Consider the following 23,680-nt stretch of genomic DNA (forward strand, 5'->3'; position numbering starts at 1 on the left):
TCTTGCTCAGTATTTTCTACAAGATTTTTAGTTGGCCTTTCGTGTGTTCCTCTTTCGTTAGTTAGAACGCTGAAGTAATATGAAGTCAGATTAAGTTAATCTCCGTGAGCTCTCGCAGATCTGATTCGCTTTTGCATTAGTCTGTTAGGTGGATCAAACTCAGCGCCCAGCTTTTTTTGAGCGGAAGGTCCTATGAAATTTCTCCTCTCGCCTTCCAAGTCTAAAATCTCTGTTCCGATCTGCCCTGCCATGGCCGCGGCTGCCGGCGATTCATCACACATATGACTTCCCCGATCCGCCATGGCCAACTACTTGGCTCAGTTCCAGACCATTAAGAGCTCCTGCGATCGCTTAATCATCGCCGGTAAACCCTAACCCCTCCCCCGTCTCTCTGCTAAACCCTACCTTATTATTTTCCGCTTTCTCTTTTCCTATGCATCCTTTTGATCTTATCTTGGTCGTGTGAACGTGTAAGCGTTGAGTAGGAATACAAATCGTTTTTAATATAGAGTCGGTATTACTTGTCCTGAGCATGGTGATGATTGAAATTGGAGGATGGGGCTCCAGAATAAAACTCTATTTGAATTTTGTTGAAATGTCTGATGGATTATTGCAATTATACATATATATTTTTCGCCATTGAACTTGGGTAAATTCGGTTCATTTGTTTTCTACCTTTTTTTTTCTTCTTGTTGATAAGACTAGAGAGGGAATTGAAGGTAAACTTGAATTATGGAGGTCAACCTTAGTCGCTTGAGTAGATCTAAAACGGAATATTTGGAGTATAATTTTAGTAGTAATAGACCTAGTGAGGGGATTGTGACTTTGAGCGATCAAGTCATTAATAAGAGTACATATTTTAGATACTTGGATCTATTGTTCAGAGTGATGGTGACATAGATGGGGATATTATCAGCAGAATTCAAGTTGGATGGTTGAAGTGGAGGAATGCATCGGGCTTGTTGTGTGATGGAAAAGTACCCCTCAAACTTAAGGGAAAATTCTATAAGATGGTGGTGATGCCTTGATGCGGACAACTAGATAGGAAGAGCCAAGAGAGGAGAACACCAGGGCTAGTAGAACATGACTCGATTCAACACTTAGAATATGAACATCCAAACAAACTTCAAAACAAACGAAAGCCAAATAAACGAAACAAAATAAAAAAATAAAAAACACTATCCTCAGAACAACTAGTAAGCGGTTTCTTCACATGCAACGAAATAGTAGGCAATATAAAAGATGTGCTTAAGGGCATGCAAACCAAGGGTCCACCACAGCTACAAGGTCCAACGTCCACCAAAAATCCTCAGGCAAATGCTATCAAATCAGACAACCAACACCTCCAATAGCTCAAGAAGAAAGATACAAGTGGAGTGAAACTTGGGGATAGAAGAAGGAGATAAGAAGCCCAAGAAGAAATTGTAGAGAGGAAGAGAGAATCGGACAAGCTCGCAAGCCTTCCAAAGAAGAAACCCTCTAGTTTTTTTAGAGAACTTAGCTCAATAATCGATAATCTCTTATGCTTCAAAGCACCTCAAATTTATAAGAAAAAAAGGGGCAGCCAAACAACTAAACCACCTCCAACCGAACCAATCAGGTAAGGGGAAATGGAAGGTCAGCATTCAGTCCAGAAATAGCACTTGAACAGCCACACAGAAAATCGGAAAAGGCAGTCAAGAGGGAAGGAACGGACGGCCAGGGGAACTAGGACTAGCAGCCAGGGGAATTAGAACAGGCAGCCAGGGGAATTGGAACAGGAAGCCAGGCAGGGAAAATCAAAGGGCCACAGGGGAGGGGAAAGAGCAAGAGACACTCCACATAATGAGCTAAAAAGGAGGAGAACTTCTTATCATAATGAGCGAAAAAACAACAGCTCAAACATTAATGAGCTGACACATAGTAGTTCAAAAAACACAGCCAAAAACCGAGTAGCCAAGCCCAACCCGAGAGCAACTAACAGCCCAAGAACCAAGGAACCTAAATAGCCAGCACACCCAAAGTTTGCCAAGCACAAGCACTGCATACTCATGATCATTGGATGCTTTCCATCATAGGGTAGCATAAAAAAAAATCATGCATTCAAATTACAAAAAAAACTAAAATAAACTGAAATTTGCATGCATCAAGCCTGCAATGCTTTATGGTGCCGAATGTTGGCCATTAAAAGAAAAGTATAATACTAAGTTAAGTGTGGTAGAGATGAGGATGCTCAGGTGGATGAGTGGCTTTACCCTTAGAGATATGATACAAAATGAGCATATACATGAAAAGGTTGGAGTAGCTCCAGTAAAAGATAAGATTAGAGAGAGTAACCTTAGATGGTTTGGTTACATAAAACGGCGGCCTTCCGATGACCTGGTTAGGAAAGTAGATGTATTAGATTTGACTTATGTCAAGAAAGGTAGAAGCATACTTAAAAAACTTGGTTATAAAATATTAGGAATGACCTTTCTTTATTATATTTAAATGAGAATTTGATTTTTAATAGGACACAATGGAGAAAAAGGATTCAAGTAGCCGACCCCACGTAGTGGGATAAAGGCTTGATGTTGTTGTTGTTGTTGTTGCTGCCTGTTGAATCACATCCAACTTTAGTCCAAGTTGCCTTAAAATGAATGAAATACTAGCAAGCAATTGAATATTCAATGAATGAAATGATACAGATGAAAGAAATGGCAAACATCTATGCCATGATATTTTGATCCAGATAAAAAAAAATAAAAAATATGATGAAGGGACTGAAAGAGCTGACCCAATCTGAAGAGGGCCAAGTTGGGTTGGGAGGAGATTATATCGAGGGATGAAGGAGGTAAGCGATTCCAAGGAGTACTAATGCAATTAGAGGGAGAGGAATGAAGAAGGGTGGGTGCAACTGTACTGTAGTGGATATAAAATGTTAGGAGGGGGGACCATTTTATAGTGAAATGTCTTTTCCTTTACCAAAATCTATTTTATACTGAATTCTTAACAATTCAGATGCGAAGATTTTCACCCATTAGATGCTATAGAGGAGAGAGGATATGAATTTGAATTCTCTAGATGAGGTTCTCTCAAGGTTAAAACACTATTGGATTGCATTTTTCATGATGCACCTTATGTCCTCACAAATGAAAAGCTTTAAATCAACTAATCATTGAGTGAAAGTGATTTCAGTCGATCAACACTCTTAGTAGGTTGAATATTATTGAATAGGTAGTTAGACAGATAATTGTTATATTGAATTGGAAATTGCAAGAAAAAATGGCAAAAACACCAAATATATTTTTATCAAATAGTGCCCGTACATTTAATGGGATTAGGGCTACTGGTTGTTGAGAAATAAGGTTGTCATTGGGACTCAAACATATGCAATTTTATTTTGGCAATTTTTCATATATCATTAGCAACTGGTGAAGAAAATAACTGTATCAGTGAAATGATCTTTCTTTGACCAAAATTCATTTCATTTTTATTTTTATTTTTAGTTGCTTTGGTGTGCAATGTTCCACCCACAAACATGCACATTCTAGTAGAGGAGAGTAGATGATCTGATCTTAGACTTTCTGAAGGAGGTTTTTCTCAAGATTGAGAAGCTCTTGGATGTATTTAGCATGATGCAATGATGCCCTGACATTTGAAAGTCTTGAGGACATTTGATTGTTGAGAGAAAAATATTGTATTCGAGATATTTGAATATGAACATTCTCAATAGGTTGAATGTTTTTGAGGAGGTGATCATATTGGTAATTGTAAAATTGGGTTTTATTTTATCAAAATCAATTTAAGAACAAAATTCTCATGGTTGTTTTGGATAGTTGTACGTCTCTAAACAAGCAAAGTGCTATAAACTAGCTTAGAGAGTTGAAGCTATGATTCTTCAATCAGTAAAAAGACTAGCCCTCTTTTTTTTTTTTTATTTAAAGTCAATTTTTATTGACGCTCTTAGTGTGAATTGAGGCATCACAATCTACTTTTTAGTACCCATAACTTAACCTTAGAGGTATGGTTTTATTAGAAACTAGTGCTTGTTATTTCATTAATTCCTGGGTAAAATGCTTGAAATGAGTTATTTCATTACAAAATTACCCTTGCATGATTTCATTAATGCAACGAACTCTATTTAAGGCTTCCTTTGTTATAACTGTGTTATGATTTACTTTTATTGTTCTGAATCATCACACAATTTTATATAATTAAGAATTATGTATGAGTTCTAATGCTAATAAGTAATAGAGAAGACTTACCTAGATAGAAAATATTTTCTAAACACATTTCTCTTTTTAATTGGAATTACTTTTGAAACTCAGTAGGAGATGAGTGACTCCAAACATAGCCTAAGGTTTTTGGATTTGAATTGAAGCCGATTGACTCCATTAGTTTAGTTAAAAATAGCTGCGTAATAAAAAAATATAGTTGCTTTGCTAGTTGTGTAACTACATGTGGATTAGGGCTTACATGATTGTTTTATTGGCATTTGGTGCATAAAATAATCTTTATGCAATAGTTTGGTTTTTTGGCATTAAGTGATCGAAGCAACTCTAGGCATGATTCATCATAGTTTGGGATAGAAGGAAAATGGAAAATCATAAAAAAGGGACTTAATAGTACAAGAATTCACTTAGTTATCATGGTCTTAATTTTATTCTGTCAAGGATGGGATCAAGCCTTTCTGCCTTTGCGTTCTTATAAAGCTGGTGAATTTTGAGATTTCATGGTAATAAGAACTACTTTGTGAGTTTGAATGAGTATGATTGCCCAAATCTTAACCTAGAAGACCTCGTTCCACATCATCACCCCACCCTACCCTACCCTTTATCTTCTATTTTGTCTTTACTTTATAGTGGTAGAGGTATGCTGGTGGTTTTTTGTCGGAGACAAATATATTGAAGTATGATTTGTAACTTCATAATGAAAACAATCTTCATATAGATGCAGTGTTAAGACCTATGCAACAACCCATCTCTAGAAGCTCCATGTACTAGTTACATTTTTCTTGATTTTTAGTTTCATATTGTAGAGATACAGTAGAAATATGAAATGGTGCTGAGAGGAAAGCTTTGAGTAAAAACTTCAAACATGTTGATTCAGCTATACCGTTTGAGTGTTCTGATTTTGCAACGGAGACTGTTGATTCCTTTTGTGGAAAAGAGGAATTGATTTGTTAAATAAAATTCTATTTCAGAGATGGAAATGATCACTAGAGTATTACAACTTCTACATATGATTTTTTTCTTTTTACTAGAACCCTAGAAATTTTTATTAGTATTTTATCCGCAACTTCAACTGCCTTTCCTTATATTTTTCTCTTTTACATGACATGAAGTACAAAATGGGAGCCCTTATGTTGCTAAGACTATTTTCTATCTCTTTTCCATTTCTTTTTCTAAGGGATATTACTGGGGCAATGACTGGATCAAGGTTTAGTGGTGATTGCAATTCTTTTTTTTTTGAAACCAATGCCTCAAAATGCATTAAACCCAAAGAAAAACAAAAAACAGATACAACTCACTCAAGACCCCCCTAAAGCATCACACTCCTCCTTTAGACAATGTAAAAACGAAGGAGGAATGGAGTTGTCTAGAAGATCTTCCCATAAAAAAGATCCTTCTAAAGACAAATTAGCACATATGTCCGCTAAATTGTTACCAATTCTACTAGAATAAGAGAAAACCACTTGCTTAAAATCTAGTAAAAACGCCAAACTATCTTCAATAGCTCTGCTAACCTTCCAATTTTTGATTGACTTCTGAAGCAAGTTGATGATGTTTCTGTTATCTCCTTCAATGATGACCCCTTGTGCTTCAAACATCCATTCTTTCACCACATTCTTCAAAAACAACACAGCACAAAGTTCTGTTTGAGCAGCATCCCATTGTTGAAGTGTATTCCCAAAAGCAAGCAGGAACCGGCCTTTGTCATCTCTAGCTACTCCTCCGACTCCAGCCCTGTAGTTCTTCTTTAGAGCACCATCTACATTGATTTTAATCCATCCGGGAGGTGGGGGATGCCAATGAGAAGACAGCCGAAGCTGGTTGGTATCCCAGTTTTCCAGTTGGAAGTTCAAAAAATTACTCTGAACCGCATAAGAAATAACATTGGCTGCTATTGAGTTATCCGAATCCTCCTTACCTGTATGTATTAGTTTGCACCTACTCTTCCATACCATCCAAACCACTGTACAGTATAAGTTTGCAGCGAGATCTTCCTTCCCAATCAGCTTCTGAAGACCTTCTAAGCAATCCTCAAAGCATTGATAAACCGGGATATACAATCCCCATTCATTAATCAGAGCAATTACCTTCCTGATTTTAACGCATTGTCCTCCAATATGGTTATTATCTTCTACAAGTTCACAGCACCTCGGACATCCATAGAAAGAACCGATCCTTCTATTAGCCAGCAAAAAATTCGATGGAATAGCGTTGTTATACAACCTCCACCAAAAGAGCTCAATCTTTGGATTAAGCTTTAATCTTTTCATCCAATTCCAGTGAGCCGCTTTATCTTCAAGTATCCCATCTTCATTGGTTGAAAGAGACGTAATTGATCTCCTTGAGAACTTATTAATCAGCTCCAATTTATCAGAATTCCATCCCTCCTCAATCTGTATTTTCAGGATTAAATCAATGAGCTGTTCTCCGAATACCTCTTGCAGAATCTCCACCTTCCAACTACCTCCTTCAATGAAGAAGCTGAGTTTGCAATCTGTAAAATCCTGTACATTCACAAAAGTCGGCCATCTAGCTATACACTTGTCTAAGATCCAAGTGTCATATAACCAATTGATCGAATCTCCATTTGAAACTTGCCATCTAACCGCTTTCCTTAGATGATTAGATCCCATCTTTATAATCTTCCAAGTGGGAGAGCAAGCAGATTTTACCGAGGTAGACCAAACATCTCCACCATATCTAGCTCTCAACACCTGATTCAACAAAGAATCTGGGTTATTTATGAAATTCCAAGCAAACTTAGCTCTAAGTGGCCCGACCTTCTCAACTGCCGAATACAATCCGCGGCCACCCTCAGCTTTTTTCTTACACAGCAATTCCCAAGATGCATAATGAATTCCAGGTTTCTTGTTATTCTTACTCCATAAAAATCCCCTGCACAACTTATCAAATTCCTTTAAAATGCTTAAAGGAACTAGAGACAAAGAAGATAAGAATACTGGCAAAGATAGGAATGCTGACTTGACAAGAACCAAACATCCTTCTAAGGAAATACATCTCTTACCCCATGTGTTCAACTTGGAGGTAGCTGCATCCAGCAAACTCTGGAAATCCACCATTCTCAATCTTCTTAAAGCCATTTTAACCCCTAAGTAGTTGAATTCTTCAACCTTCTTATAATTCAAAACTTTAACCACAGCCTTTTTGATTCTATTTCTAGTATGCTTGCCAAAGACAATCATGGATTTGGATTCATTCACCCTCTGACCCGTCCAATCACAATATTTGGAGATAATCATCTTCAGTTCCCTTACATCCTTCAAGTTGGCCTCAGAAAATAATAACACGTCATCCGCATAAAATAAATGAGACACCTTTGGAGCAAGTCGTGAAACAGAAACTCCATTCCCTATCCTTCCACTTAATGCATCAGAGAAAATTTGGGAACATAAGATGAATAAAAATGGGGATAAAGGGCAACCTTGCCTAAATCCACATTTTCCTTCAATCCAATTAGTCTTTTTTCAATTAATCAAAATGCAGAAATTGGGGTTAAGAATACACTGCAACAAAAGATCAATAAATTTTACCGGAAAATTGAAGCGAAACAGAGCTTGCCTTAATGTCATCCATCCCATGCTATCGTAAGCTTGCTCCATGTCTAATTTAATAGCCAACAGCCCCTTATTACACTTAGACCATCTGAATCTATTAAAAACTTCCTGGGCTAGAAGAACATGATCTGACAGTGAACGTCCTCTGACAAAAGCCGCCTGATCCACCGATACTATCTTATGTATAACTTTCTCCAATATATTAGAAAGCACTTTAGCAACTATTTTGTAAATAGTCATACAAAGACTAATAGGTCTGAAATTAGTAGGTCCTTGAGGACTTTTGATTTTTGGAATTAAGACAATTAAAGTTTCTTTCCAGGATTTGTCCATCAAACCTGACTTGAAGAAGTGAGCTGCTGCACTCCACACATCTTCATTGACCATGCTCCAGAAGTCTTTTATAAATGAGAACGTAATTCCATCTTGCCCTGGGGAAATATTCCTCTCCGATTGCTCCACAACCAGTTGCATCTCCTCTTGTAAAATCTGCTTCTAGAGAAGATCTATCAACCTCACTAAATGATTGAGATCTAGCAAGTGGTGATTGCAATTCAAGAAAGAATGTTAAGACTATTACAATCATGCCTGGATTTATAAAAATACCGTTAATTCTATTTTCTTCAAATCTGAGTTGTGTCATAACTTCTCGGATATGTTAGACTTCTCAACTATTTTCATATTCACTCTCCGAACAAGAGAGAGGGCACAATTATCATCTAAGCGTATGATATTATGCCAATAAAGCATGCTATGCATAGATTTTGTGTTTTTAAGTGAACCTTCAGTTTCTATCATGCATATTATCTGCCAATCAAGACTGCTATCAAGACTGCTACCTTTTTAGAAGGATTGTATATTTATGCATCTTATACCATTCATCCTCATATTGAATGATTGAGATTTAAAATATATAGCAACTAATTAAATATGATATTGGGAATTGAAAAGGAGGAGGATCTATTTTAAATCTCAATCATTCAAAAGATGTAGCATATGATCTTTGAAGATAGAAGTTTATTCTTCTAAAATTATAATTTTCAATAATGCATGTCATGCATAGATTTTGTACTGTTAAGTGAACCTCAAATATGTTGCAATATCTGTTATGCATATTATCCACGCAAGTTAAACTACTACGTTTTTAGAAGGATTGTTGCTCTTTTCTTTATACATCTTATAATATTCGTCCTCATATTTGAATAATTGATATTTAAAATAGATATTAACTAATTAAATATGATATTGGGAATTGAAAAGGAGGATAATCTATTTTAAATCTCAATCATTCAAAGATATAAATGGATGGCATATGATCTTTGAAAATAGATGTTTATTCTTCTAAAATTATAGTTCTCTAAATCTCATATGAAAATTGATTGCATCTTGTTCTGCAATTAGTAATTCAAGTATAATTCATATTTATATCCTATTTTGTTATTATCTAATAGGATGTTTAGGATAGTTGGTTGTCTCAAATGAAGTTCAGTATTTGTCCCTGTAACTTTTTTTTCCCTCTTTTTCTTTTACCCGTTGCACCAATCTACCTTCCTCCTTCCTTTCTTTCTTCATGAACAACTATTGATGCATTATGATAATGTGACATTGACTTTGAGAGCTGATGTTTTACTTTATTGAGTTCATTCTTCAGTGGAAGATGTAAGTGACCTGTGGCCAAGTGTTAAGGAGGGATTTGAAGAACGCTTGCCTCTAAAGAAGGCTCTTCTTAGCAACAAAACTCGAAACACTGTCAATGTTGAGAATTTATCTGCAGAGTTTATATTAACAACTGATTCAAGGCTACGCAGTCGCTTTTCACAAGAACTGTCTGTCTTCTGGTTCCGGGAACCATATGCAACTGTTGTTCTTGTTACTTGTGAGGTACATGATAAATCTATCTCGTTATTTCACAGAACTTACATCTTTTTCCTCTGAAATCATATTCTGTTGAAATACATTTTCTGTTAATATATTTTCTTCTTGTTGTCTACAGGATCTTGATGAGTTCAAGACAATTCTAAAGCCTCGACTAAAATTAATTGTTCAAAATGATGAGCGAGAGTGGTTTATTGTATTTGTGTCAAAAGCTCACCCCAACAATGATCAAGCAACTAAGATGGCTAAAAAGATATATGCTAGACTTCAGGTTGATTTTAATTCAAAAAAGAGGGAGAGGTATAACACATGTTTACTTTATTACATTAGGAAGCGAATTGTATTGATGTTTGTAGTATAGCAAAGTAAGCACTTCCGTCTGAAATGAATATATATATATTTCAATTAAAATTACCATGCAATGGACACTAAATGGTCTTCTTGACCAATTCATAATTTAACTAGACCAATTCCTGACATGAGGAACAAAAATTTATTAGAACAATTCATAAATTAACCATTCACTCTTTTTTTTTTGTTCTAATTCTTTTAGTCAGCATGTAGCTAGCATGGATTTGTTCATTTCCAGATTGTTATTTGTCTGTCATCGAATTCAATTTTTAGATTTGGACTCTTTCACGCCCAGGTGTTGTAAATTGGACTTGCAAGGACCTGATGCAAACTTTTGGGAAGATTTGGATTCTAAAATAGTTGAATCTATTAGGAATTCATTAGATCGACGCATTCAATTTTATGAGGAGGAAATTCGCAAGCTCACTGAACAGCGTTTTATGCCAGTCTGGAGCTTCTGTAACTTCTTTATTTTAAAGGTGCTGATATTATTGATGTTTGCTACTTAGGCAGAAGTTATTATTGTTTATATACTGTGTTATTTGGAACTTCGCTTTTTAAGTTGGATGCTACATAATTTGCAGGAAAGCCTAGCGTTCATGTTTGAGATGGCTCATCTTTTTGAAGATGCCTTGCGTGAATATGATGAACTAGAACTTTGCTATTTAGAAACAGGTTCCAATCCACCCTACTTCTTCCATATTGTTTGAAAACTACGAGGACGAATTTGGAGTTTTGCGTGCATGTGAATATCTGAAGATGCATTTAAATCATTCCAAGAATTTATCATTTAACTTAGGAGATTCATTCCAACCTCGTTGTTTTTTGATATTCTTAGATTTGTATGAATTGGTATTTTTCTACTCAATATTCAGTGCAGTTTTAGGTTTTATATTGCATTCTGTAATGATTTGGGAGTTTTTTTTTTGTGACGGTGGGAGTGTTTATATGCCAGTGACATATCGAGCTGTTGCTTTTGTTGCAATATTTTCAATTGCTTGATTGTCTTCTTTTAATGGCATTAACCCCAGTTCTAAAAGTCATTAATCTGGAAAGCTGACTTAAGTACCATGATATTTGGCATTACATGATGTCATTATTGATAGAGATATAACTTGAAAGTTTGTGTTTTGAAGAACTATCATGCCTATCTCGTATATTTAAAGGATGGAATATATATGGTAAACTCAAAAATTTGATACATAATTGCTCTGTCACTATCCAATTTCTCTTGTTTTTTGTTACTTTGTTTTGAGCAATATGGATTATAATATTTAAAGTTGGAAAACACATGGTGGTATCCTAGAATACCCTACAAACTTGAAGGATGAGATTCACGAAGCCATATTCTTACTTACTGGTCTTCCAGTGGCGAGAATGAAACTTTTTTGATGGTCTCAGGATGTGAACAGGTAGTTATACACTTAAAAGAGGATAGTTTAGAATCGTTAGTTGGTTTCTATTAACTTTCTACTATATTTGTAAAACGTGCTAGTACCACTTGATTTAGTATTCATATAGGATGGAACTTACAAATGAGCTCTCTGTTTTAAACAGTTGGAGCTTCTGTTTTAAATTATCATTATGATCTTCTTGTTGACACGATCATATACTTTTAATATTTTTCCATATCATTAATGAATCTTCTAATCAAACAGTTTAGCGTGATTCAAACCTAATTCATGGTTTTATGTACCGATTTACTGTAAGGGGTACTTTTTTCGATATGCGTACGAGTTATCTTTAGAAATTTAAGAACTACTTTGAATATTAGAGTTTTCATGCAAGTTTGCTGCTTATTTTATCCATGGATATTTGATATTGCTTTCTAATCCAAATTGTATTTTTATTTTATCTTAGTTTTGCTATCTAAACATAGGTTAGTCTATTCTAGCATCTTTTTCAATTATAAACCTTCATTTGTTCCAAAGCCATCATGTTGATTCTACTAATAAAGATAGAATAATGATGTGAAATAAAAGAATCAAAACAAAATATGACTCTTTCTTTCTAGGAGCTAGTGTATTTATGGAATTGATGATTTTAGGGAAATTTGAACTTGACATGAAAACTACATATATGGACATTGTGGAAATTTTCAGAGGTATTTTGAAGGATAGTTCCACTTTTATCAGGTAAAGGGAAAGTATGTCTTCATTCCTTCAAATCATAGTAGAGAAGCACCCTTTCTTATAGAAATTATTGCTATAAGCTCCTTTATTGAATGTTTTTGACAGCCCTTAGTCTGAGGAAGAACAACTGATGCTTGCATTTCATTCTTATTATAACTAGCAACAATAGACAACTGTTTCATGCTTGGTAGTTAAATTGATTAGAGGAAGGCCATTTTTTCTATGTTTTTGGGAGTTTATTCACCATCAGCTTCTGCAGTGTCCTTGTATAATCGATGAGAGTACCCCTCCAGATTTTTAACACACCAGAAAAAGGTATGAAAACAAAATTTGGCCTGAAGCTAGTCCATTGAAATTGAATAATTTGTCCTAAGGATACTACATGCTCGTCTTTTGATAACTTGGTCTTTCTGCATAAGGGTTCAATTTCAAGTTTTCAACACAGTTGTTAAGATGAGGTTGATCCCAACTTGGTTGACACATCAATATCCTCGTTTTCATTGACAGAAGTTCTGAATAATCAAATTCCATAAATACACTAGCTCTTCAGGATCTCTTCTCTTTCTTGAAAAATAGCAAAATACAACCTTCATTGGTTAAAGATAAAGCTTACAAATTTAGAACATAAAAATAAACATAAAACATAAAACAACACCTAAAGGAGCTTTTATTCGTCAATTTGAGAAGAAAGATATAAATGGGGTGGTCACTTGCGGAGAGAAGAAAGAGGTAAGAAGCTCGAGACGAAAGAGAGGACAAGCTCGCAAGCTTTCCCAAGAAGAAGAAGAATGGAATAAGCTCGCAAGCTTTTCCAAGAAAACTCAAAGATTTTTATCTCCAAAAATCAACACATAACATCCTTTTATGCTTACAAAACATTACATATATATTATATATAGGAGAAAAGGGGAAGCCAAACAACCCAAATTTCCTCCAACCGAACCATCAAAACAGGGAAAAATAGAAGTCCAAGGGGCTGCCCACAAGCAACATCCGAAGAGCCACACAATGAACTAGAAAGACAGCCACAGGAGACAGGAACGGGCAACCCAGGGAACCAGAACAGGCAGCCAAGGGGGGAAGGAACCAGCCACGGGAAGGGGAGCCAGGTGGGGAAACTGAAGGGCCAAGGGAAGGGGGAAAGAAGGGGGGAAGAACCTATTTAATTCTAACTTATGAGCTGAAAAAAAAAAACAGTAACTGAGCTTTAATGAGCTGATTTTAGAAGATGAACTAGCAGCTCATCAAAATTACAAGGTAAATAATTTTACCCCCCCCGCACCCCTGCCCTTTGCTTACATCAGATTCTTCCCCGGTTGAAAGGACTCATCTCCTGATAAGGATGTTTTAGGTTTTTCCTGATGAAACGAAGGTGCATCCAATTCTTGAATCTTGGCCGCATACGTCTTCAGGATCTCTTCTCTTTCTTGCATGAATTGGTCATGAAGACATCGCTTTTTCCTCATGTATTGCTCCGTACATATATGCATCTTCATTTGAAGCTTGTATAAGTCATTTTGAATCGAGTCGATTGAATTTCCTTCTGACGGAATCAATCTGTCCATTGGAATGGGGATCTCAAAATCTTCTAGCTGATTTTCTTCCACAACCGACTCAATTGATGCAAAAAAAAATTAGAAAGACTAATTTTGCAAGCATACTAACAATCTTTCTTGAAAAATAATAAAATACAACCTTCATTTGTTAAAGATAACGCTTACAAATTTAGAACATAAAAATAAAACATAAAACAACACCTAAAGGAGCTTTTATTCGTCACTTTGAGAAGAAAGATATAAATGGGGTGGTCACTTGCGGAGCGAAGAAAGAGGTAAGAAGCTCGAGACGAAAGAGAGGACAAGCTCGCAAGCTTTCCCAAGAAGAAGAAGAAGAATGGAATAAGCTCGCAAGCTTTTCCAAGAAAACCCTCAGATTTTTATCTCCAAAACTCAACACATAATATCCTTTTATGCTTACAAAACATCACATATATATTATATATAGGAGAAAAGGGGTAGCCAAGCAGCCCAAATTTCCTTTAACTGAACCATCAAAATAGGAGAAAAAAGAAGGCCAATGGGCTGTCCAGATGCAACTCCTGAAGAGCCACACAGGGAATCGAAAAGGCAGCCACGGGAGACAGGAACGGGCTACCATAGGGAACTGGAACAGGCTACCATAGGGAACCGGAACAGGCAGCCTAGGTTACTGGAACAGGAAGCCAAGGGGGGAAGGAACCAGCCACGGGAAGGGGAGCTAGGTGGGGAAACCGATGGGCCAAGGGAAGGGGGAAAGAGGGGGGGGGGAGAACCTATTTAATTCTAACTTATGAGCTGAAAAAGAAGCAGCAATTGAGCTTTAATGAGCTGATTTTAGAAGAGAACCTAGCAGCTCACCAAAATTACAAGGCAAATAATTTTGCCCCCCTCCCCCCCCTTGACTACATCAGATTCTTCCCCGGTTAAAAGGACTCATCTCCTGATGAAGATTTTTTAGGTTTTTCCCGACGAAACGAAGGAGGCGCATCCAATTCTTGAATCTTGGCCGCATACTTCTTTAGGATCTCTTCTCTTTCTTGCATGAATTGGTCTTGAAGTCTTCACTTTTTCCTCATGTATTGCTCCGTACATACATGCATCTTCATTTGAAGCTTGTATAACTCATTTTGAATCGGGTCTGTTGAACTTCCTTCTAACGGAATCCATTTGTCCATTGGAATTGGGACCTCAAAATCTTCTAGCTGATTTTCATCCACAACTAACTCAAATTTTTTATGGTTTTCCATTTATTTTTAAACACCTAAAAAAAGACACAAATAATCAAGGAAGATACAATTCTAGGCTCTGATACCAAATTGATACAAGTAAAAAAATTAGGAAGACCCTAATTTTGCAAGCATACTAAAAGACTTCCTAGAAAAATAAGAAAATACATGCTAAATCAGAAAATACACTATTTTTATAGAATCAAAATGACGCTTACAAACTTATAACATTAAAAAAAACTCCTAAAGTAGCATTTTCTTTGTTGAGAAGATAGATACAAATGGGGTGGTCACTTGCAGAGAGATGAAAGAGGTAAGAAGTCGAGACGAAAGAGAGGACAAGCTCGCAAGGTATCCTAGAAGAAAGAGAAGGGGATACATAGCTCGCAAGCTATCAAAGAAAACCCTGAAGATTCTTCCAAAAATTCAACACCAAAATCCCTTTTTTTATTCTTATATATATATATATTATATTGATGAGCACGCTTGAATGTTAATTTTGATAGGAGACATGAGAATTATCTTGATAGACAATTTAGGGTGTCTAATAAGGTGATTTATGAAAGTTATGAATATTGAAATTTTGGCATAGATGATTACATAACCAGAAAAATTAAAATTGATCCTAATGTTTTTATTGTTGATCATTTGATATTGATAGTTTCTTTAAATGAATGTTTTTATTGATTGATCATTGATATTGATAGTTTCTTTAAATGCTAAATTATAAGTGCACTTCGCAAAGATCAAGTTAACTGGTCAAGTTAAAATTTATTGGATGAGTATGGAGATGCTGAGACGTTGGGAAGGGAATCTATAATAGCTTGGCTGAAATAAAAGAACTTATAAAAGAGAAATATGTTCCTTAGTTATATTATGATGGATTACTTAATAAATTTAATTTGCTAAAGCAAGGGAATAATGTTAGGCCGGTTCTCACTGAACCGGCCCAGCCGGCCCAAGGGGGGTCAGCTATGGTTTACAGGAGGTGGACAAAACCGCCCCCTTAGATTTGCTGCCAAGCCTTGTGGACCCCATTAGGCAGACCAATTAGGGAAGGAGAGGAGGGCGGCCAGGATTGGGAGGGAAAATTTAATTAGGAGTTTGAAATTAGGGAATTAAGGTATTAAATAGGTGGAACTGTAGGGTTAGGGCATGCTTTGTTTTGTGGCTATTTTTGGAGTTCTTGTTCTTGGTGTCTTGGGCCCTGGATTCATCTAGGGATTGGGAGAGAACGATCCTCCTCTCAAATTGAGGATCAATTGTATCTTGCTTTATTTCTTCTGTTAGTTTTATTTTATTCAATAAAAATCACTGTTTTGTTGTTCTTTCCATTGGATTTGTGGAGCACTTTGCTATTTTTGTCTTTATTGGTAGGATTTACATGAAATCTTCAAGTGTTTCTTATCAAATAAATATTTTATTGAATATATGAATAAATTAGAAATAATGTTTTTGCATTCTGAGAAAATAGAAGATTTGAAAATCACAATCTTTATGTTTAAATCTAATTTAGACCTGATACAACGAGGGATTGAAATCTCACCACATTCCATCAATTGAGCATGCTTTTCAACTTGCATTAGGTTTTGAACAATTGCTTCAATTTTTTGCTTCTAAGTGAGTTATTACATTTCTAGGGAGTATATCATTTTGTCAGAGCAGTCAAGTTAAATCTATTACGCCTAATATTATTGAGGATGGTAACTAAATTCAATAAGGAGATTAGTGGGAAATCAGCTGTATTTACATCTACGTCAAAGATTTCTGCAAAGATATATTTGAAGTGTCATTAAACTAGGCATTATGCTGATGAATGTTCTATAGGAATTTGCATATGAGTGTGGGGAAGGAAGAAACTGTGATTAATAATTCTAATGATATTTCAGGAATTCAATAAGGAAATTAGTGATTTTGAGGTTGCTTTAATTGACAATAACATATGTAGATATAATTGATATTTTTGTGCATCAAAGATGTCTAATTCTAATTCAATTGGCTAATTATACCGATAGAATATGGTGTGATGTGCTGCCTGAGGACATTGCTCATATTATTTTTTGGTAGAACTTACTTTATAACTTAAATGTTACTTATTTTTGGCAGTCCAATGCACATGCTTTCAATATTAATTGGAGAAGGATATTTTAAAACCTACAAAGTCTAAGGGTAAATTTGAATCCTCATAAGCATTTAATGTTCCCAATGAAGTGAACAACTCTTTAAATATTCTTATTAAACGTGCATTTAAGAAAGATCGTAGGAAAGAGGTTTCAATCTTTGCCTTAGTAAATATGGAAATGAATAATGTGGCACCTAAATGTATGACGTTGCTTCATGATGTTAATCAAACATAGATGATTTTAAAGAGACAAATTGATGAAGTGCTTAAGAAGGGATTTATGAAAGGCATAGTAAATGTGCTATTTCTGCTTTGCTTATATTAAAAAAGGATGGTAATTGGAGAATTTGTGTAAATAGTAAATCTACCAATAAAATTATGGTTAAATATATATTTTCTATATATGGTTTGGATGATATGTTGGATATAATGAATAGTGCTATGAGATTTTCTAAAATTTGTTTGAGTGTATATCATCAAGTTAGAATAAGGGAAGATGATGAATATAAGATCGCTTTTAATACTAAAGATGAATAATATGAATGATATTCCTTTTAGATTAACTAATGCATTTAGTACTTACATAATGAATCGTGTATTTTAACCTTTACAACAACAATAACAAAATCAAGCCTTTATCCCACTATGAGGGTCGGCTACATGAATATTTTTCTCCATTATGTTATGTTAAGAGTCAAGTTCTGATTTAAATTTAATAGAATAAATAATATTTCTAATATTTTCTAACCAAGTCTTTCATGATTTTTTTTGTTTATTTAGATGATGTTTTAATTTTTTGCATGAAACAAGATGATGGTTTGCCGCATTTTAGTAAAATATTTGATGTTTTACAATCTAAAAAGTTATATTTGAATTGATATAAAATTTCTTTGTGACTCCTTTTGTGATCTTCTTTAGATTTAGTGTATTAGAAGATGGATTAGTTGTTTACTTTGATAAGATTAAAGTGATGAATGGTTGTGTTAGGAAAAACTTGGAATTCCCCCAAGTAAAACCTAACTATCTTGATGAAATCAATGAGAACGATCCACAAATCCAAAGGAAAAAAAATAATTTTATTACGATAATCAAACTAACGGAAGAAAAATAACAAGATACAATTGATCCTTTATTCGAGAGGAGAATCTATCTCTCCCAAATCTCTAGATGCCGTTAGAGCCCAAAAACCTAAATCTAAGAGATCTCAAATTTCAACCAAATTCAAGATGCCCTAATTCTAGGAAAACAAACTATTTAATGCATGTAATAAAAAAGTAAATCTCTAAACAATCCTTACATTCAAATTTCCTCCTAACTCCCACAACAATCCTTCCTAAACAGCTCCATTGTACTCAGACTGTCCGATCGACATGTACAGGAGAGGCGTAACTTCCGCTTGAGCCTGTCCCGTGTGGAATGGATGGACCGGTCCAATGGACCGGCTTAACAGGTTGATCAAAATCTACTAATATACATGATTTGACAATTTTTTATAGATGATTCATTAAAGTGTTTAGTATTGTTATAGCTCCTACTACAAATTATCTTAAAAGTTGGAATTTAATGAACTAAATTTGTCACTTATGGTATTTATTTTAACAAGGTGCTTGAGTGTTTTTGTGATGCGTCTGGAGTAGGTATTGGAGGAGCATTGAGCCTTGAAGGGCATCTCATGGTGAGAAATTAAATAAAGTTAAGGGGTTGTTTGGTTGGATTTCAAATGAGTCTAAAGTATTCCAAATGCAGGGGTTTTTGAAAATCTTGATGTTTGGTTGGATGAAAAAGGAATACAATGATAAGTAAATGTAGTATAAATCATTCTAGTTTACCTAGTTTTGATCGAGAATGACACCTGTCGCTACTGGCCACCGCAAACAAGCTCGCTTGATCTCAACCGGCCACTACTGCTGCCATTCGCTGGCCACCACCACCACCACCACTACCACGACCATCGTCGTCCATTTCCACCCAGTGCCGGCCACCGGCCCCCACCGTCGCTAGTCATCTCCACCAGTTGACACCTGCCGCTGCTGGCCACCACCACTGCCGTAGACCACCACCACCAACCATCATCACCGTCGGCTACTGCCGCCTCCACCAGCCCTCGTTTTCCGCCGCCGCCGCCGCCACCTACCGATCGCCATCATCTTTAGATTTTACACTACATTCATTTTACTTCAAAAAAAAAAAAAAAACATTCAGCTGAATTTACTTTACACATCCAAACAACTCCAAAATATTCTTTTTACACTACATTCTTTTTTTAGCTAACTAAACATCCCCTATGTAAAAATATTTAAACACGATATAGAATTCGTTGTTGTTGTGCAACTTATTTGATACTGGAGACATTATTTGTCACCAAAAGAACTTGTCGTATATTATGATCTTCAAGCTTTAAATTATTTGATTTCTCAAAAAATTTAGGGTGTAGGCATGCCATGTAGGGTAGCTTTCCACATGAATATTCTTTTTCCCTTAAACATGGATATTGCTCATATAATAGATCTGCTGATGCTTTGAATTATTTGTCTTTATGCATATAATGTAGGTTTAGGTTATTGTGTTTGATCATGTTGGAAGGGAATATCTTACATTTAAGCTTTTCAATCGAATTTATGAAGACTTAAATAATGACTCATCTTTGCTTAACAAAGATTATTTATATAAGGTTACTCATCTTTGTATCCTAATTCATTATTGAGAGATTTTTTTGATTTTAAATTGACTTGTTCTTTATTAAAAAAATTATGGTCAAATTGAAGTGGTTAATATAAGCGCATGAGGATGTTATATTATCTGATAAAAAATCATGCATCTCCGTGAAATTTGATATTAATTATGACTGAATAAATTGGTTTATTGCATGAGTTCATTTGAGTATCAACCTAAAAGATTATGGATTTTGTTGACCTATTTGAAGAATTTAAGCATGGTGCTCTAATCAGTTGTACAGTATATATGCATGATCTGTATGAGGATATTCTAAAATAAATGGCTATTAATGGCCATTAATTATGATAATTACAAGCTTCCTCCTAATTTGAACGTGCAATATGTTTTAATCATTTTATAACTTTTGCAGCTATTATTCAAATTATTTCGTGCTGTTGAGGTTGCTTCAAGGGGCTATTCATTTATAATTAACTTCTCAAAGACTCTAGCCTTGTATGAAGTATGGTTAGACCTTACTCTCTCTTTTTATTTCTTTTTATTCAATAGCTTCATGAAATTTTAACATGATTTCTTTTTTCGTTGTATATTAGTTTGACTTCCAATGAATGTCCATTTCTATCTTTTTGCAGAATTTCCTACCATTTTGCTTCCGAGAAGTATGGGTGATAACTGCTTGTTTAGCCATGATCAAATCAACTGCTTCTCATTTTGATGGCTCACATGCAACAGCAGATGGGAAGGAGTTTTTTCGTCTTCAGGGTGACCTTTACTCGCTCAGCCGGGTGAAGGTAATTTGTCTATTTATTATTTTTGAATATAGCTTTAATACTTGTTTGAAGAGCACATCTGCTAGACTTGACTGCCCATGGCATAATTATTTTGAAGACATTTTACTGGAGCATTTTGCTTATTTGCAAATAGGCAGTAAGAGCTGAAGTAATGCAGAATTTATCCTTTGAAAGATGGTATTTTGATGTAGAACGGGTAGGAGGATTGAAGCATAAGGATCTTGAAGAGCAAATCGTCCCAAAAATCTGCAACAATTTCTTTCAGGAATTCTGAAATATCTCAGATTTTCCTCTCAGAAATCTGAGAGAAAATCTAGCTCTCAGTGTGGGGAAGAAAGAACTAACAGGAGCAAATTTATGGGCGTAAAGTAGAAGAGAAATAAAGGTGGAGAGAAGGTGTGGGAGGGAAAGGGAGAGGCGGATGAGAGGAAAGAATAACTCCTAAATTCCTTTTTTAAAATTCTGAAAATAAATTCAGATTTTGGAACCAAAATCTGAGAGAAATCTCAGGATTCTAGGCTTAGGAGCAAGGGGAATTGGAAGGAGAATTCAAGCTTTCATTCCAGCAAGACATTGAAGTGGGAGAGAGGGAATTTGAGAGGGAGAGGTGGTCGGGTAAGAGAGAAAACCAAGAAACCGGGATTTAATTCCAGAAATAACATAAACAGGATTTGGAAAGGAATTAAATCGGTAGTGGGGCCTTGAGATTTCAGCCAAGGGAAAATCTCAGATTTTTTGAGTTATTTCCAAAGAGTTTTTGAGTGGATGAGGGAATTAATTAGGAGCATTAATTGACTCTTAATTAGGCAAAGGAAGGAGGAAGAGGGGGCCGGTCTAGGAGAGAGGGAGGGAGAGGGGTTTGATTTCAAATAAGTGGGCCCCAATTACTTAAGTGAATTAATCCTTAAAATTTGAAATTAAATTTCTTAAAGCTACGATTAATTTCTTAATTAAAGGGAGGAAATTGAGGGGGCATTTAACTCATGTAAATTTGAATTTTGAATTTGAAATTCAAAAAGCATGCAATCAAATCCCTTAATGAAGCATTAAAGGAGAGGGGACCACCAAGGGGGCCGGCGGCATTAATGGGCAAGAGGGAATTTGGGGATGAGGTGTCATGCTTGCATAAATGTAAATTTAGGATTAGGAAAGTAATTAACCAAATCCAATTGAATTTGAAATTCAAAAGAATTGATTTAAGAACTTTCCAAAAATAGAATGACAAATTAGGAAAACTTTTCAATTGTCAAATTTCATGAATTTGAATTTGACAGCTACCCAAGATTTGCTCACCCAAATTCCAATTGATTTTATTAAATGTTTTCCTAATTTAGGCAAACTAAATTAGGAAATAAATTTTGAATTTCAAATTTAGATAATTTGAATTTCAAATTAAGTCTAAATGTCATTCACCCCAAATTAGAAAACTCAAGAAGGGATTAGCCGTGAGGTGGAGAGGGGAGGAGGAAGAAGATGACTAATAGGAGCAATAAGAAGGAACAAAACAAAAACAAAGATCGAAATAAACGATAGAAGATACAGGATAAAAACACGAGCATTGGACTCTTCCGAAGACTGACGGGTGATGTTTTGCCCTTCTCCAAGGGACTTCAAGTCACGAGCCTGGACCCATCCTGCGGCTGGTGAAAATTCCGATTCCTCCCATAGGAATCTCACTAACGTTCTCTCAAAAGAACACAAGTGTGGAACACAGTTTTTTATATCAATAATCCATCCCTATTACAATAGCTTAAGGCCCTATATATAGGCCACAACATAAGAAAACTCAAATTACAAAATTGTCCCTTGAGCCACAACACTCATATAAACTAACCTAGGGGTAAAATAGGAAATACATCAAATAAGAACTAAAATTCAGAAAAAACTCATAAATGAAGATTTAAATAATAGCCGTCGATTTACGACGCCTCCTGTGATAGATGCGCCAAATCTTCGTACGGATGTCCGCATCATATTTCGTACTATTGTGGGAATTGCTCTACCACAAACTCTTGAATTGCTATTTTGTTATCTTTGAGGTTTGTCATGGTGCAGTGTTATGCTGAAAAATTCTATGTAAGATTTTGAACTTGTGATGTAGGACATCTTAGAGTCTGGCGCTAGTTATGTGGGACATCTTAGAGTCTAGTATTTTTTAATACAAATTTATGATAAGATGAATAAAATCATGTACATATATGCAAAATCGAAGTTTACAAACCCTTAATTTGGACAACTATGCATTATTTTATTGGAAAAATGAAAATACAAAAAAATCTGATGCATATGATAATGTAATATTCTTCTATCAGAAATAGTGCATGGAAATTTAGAAGCATGAAAACCATATATGCAATTGAAAATTATGCTGTTGTCAAATTTTACATTGTATCAAATTTGATAAAACTTAATCACATATAAAGACCAAAGACTAGAAATATTGTAAAATCAAGCCTCATTCCGTACAAGAGGCAATTTTTCCCGAAATTCTTCGATCTCCATTTACACTGGAGAAAACTAGAAGGAATTTCATCCAAATTAGAAATGTATTGAATTCAAGCAGAATCAGAATAGAGTGTTTTAGATATGTCTTAAAATCTCTTATTTATAACAACGATTAAAAAGGCAGAAGAGGCGTACGCACTGAGACGCGACTTAAGGCGAGGCGAAGCATTTGCGCGTTGAGGCTTACGCCTCGTTGGATTTGGCGGAGCGTGCGCTTATTTCGCATGGGGCGTAGGCTTCGATTCGTAATGCCTCGAAGCGAAACGAGGCACCGCTTCGATTTGTAAGTATATAGACCGAGCGGTGAGAGTCGTATAAGAGTCGAGTATTAGGGTAACATACCTGCTTCTGCTTCGGGTGAGAACTGAAAGGCGAACTCCGCCAACTTGGACGACCACGGTTCGGTCGAGTTCGAATATAGCTGGAGGCCATCGAAGGTAACGATTTATTTCTTCTTCTTCTCTTGCTTCCCGTAATCTTTCCGTCATTTTCTTCATGTCTCGCTTCTTCTTCTCCAGCTTCTTGTAATCGAAGATTCTTTTTTCATGGCTATGTAACGATCTTTCTTCCCATTATTTGCTTAATGTCTCGCTTAATCAGAATGTACATGCTCGGTACCGCTCAGTACATGCTCGGTACTTAGCGGTACATGCTCGGTACCGAGCAGGTACACGCTCGGTACCGAGCCGTACACGCTCG

At 35.6% G+C, this 23,680-nt stretch overlaps 1 protein-coding gene across 1 annotated transcript in view; it reads left to right on the top strand.

The window, feature by feature from the left end:
• LOC110104838 (trafficking protein particle complex II-specific subunit 130 homolog) overlaps nucleotides 1-23,680 on the top strand; it is a 48,863-nt gene continuing 25,183 nt past the window's right edge. Inside the window, exons 1-10 of the mRNA XM_028692745.1 lie at nucleotides 1-364; nucleotides 9,420-9,649; nucleotides 9,762-9,943; nucleotides 10,290-10,473; nucleotides 10,579-10,669; nucleotides 12,042-12,129; nucleotides 17,931-18,021; nucleotides 20,098-20,187; nucleotides 20,318-20,476; nucleotides 20,610-20,672. Of these exons, the coding sequence (XP_028548578.1) occupies nucleotides 301-364; nucleotides 9,420-9,649; nucleotides 9,762-9,943; nucleotides 10,290-10,473; nucleotides 10,579-10,669; nucleotides 12,042-12,129; nucleotides 17,931-18,021; nucleotides 20,098-20,187; nucleotides 20,318-20,476; nucleotides 20,610-20,672 (1,242 nt within the window). The 5' untranslated portion in view covers nucleotides 1-300. The remainder of the gene's footprint in view (nucleotides 365-9,419; nucleotides 9,650-9,761; nucleotides 9,944-10,289; nucleotides 10,474-10,578; nucleotides 10,670-12,041; nucleotides 12,130-17,930; nucleotides 18,022-20,097; nucleotides 20,188-20,317; nucleotides 20,477-20,609; nucleotides 20,673-23,680) is intronic.

The sequence above is a fragment of the Dendrobium catenatum genome, unplaced genomic scaffold (assembly GCF_001605985.2).
Source record: "Dendrobium catenatum unplaced genomic scaffold, ASM160598v2 original_scaffold_268049, whole genome shotgun sequence".
NCBI classification, from domain to species: domain Eukaryota; kingdom Viridiplantae; phylum Streptophyta; class Magnoliopsida; order Asparagales; family Orchidaceae; genus Dendrobium; species Dendrobium catenatum.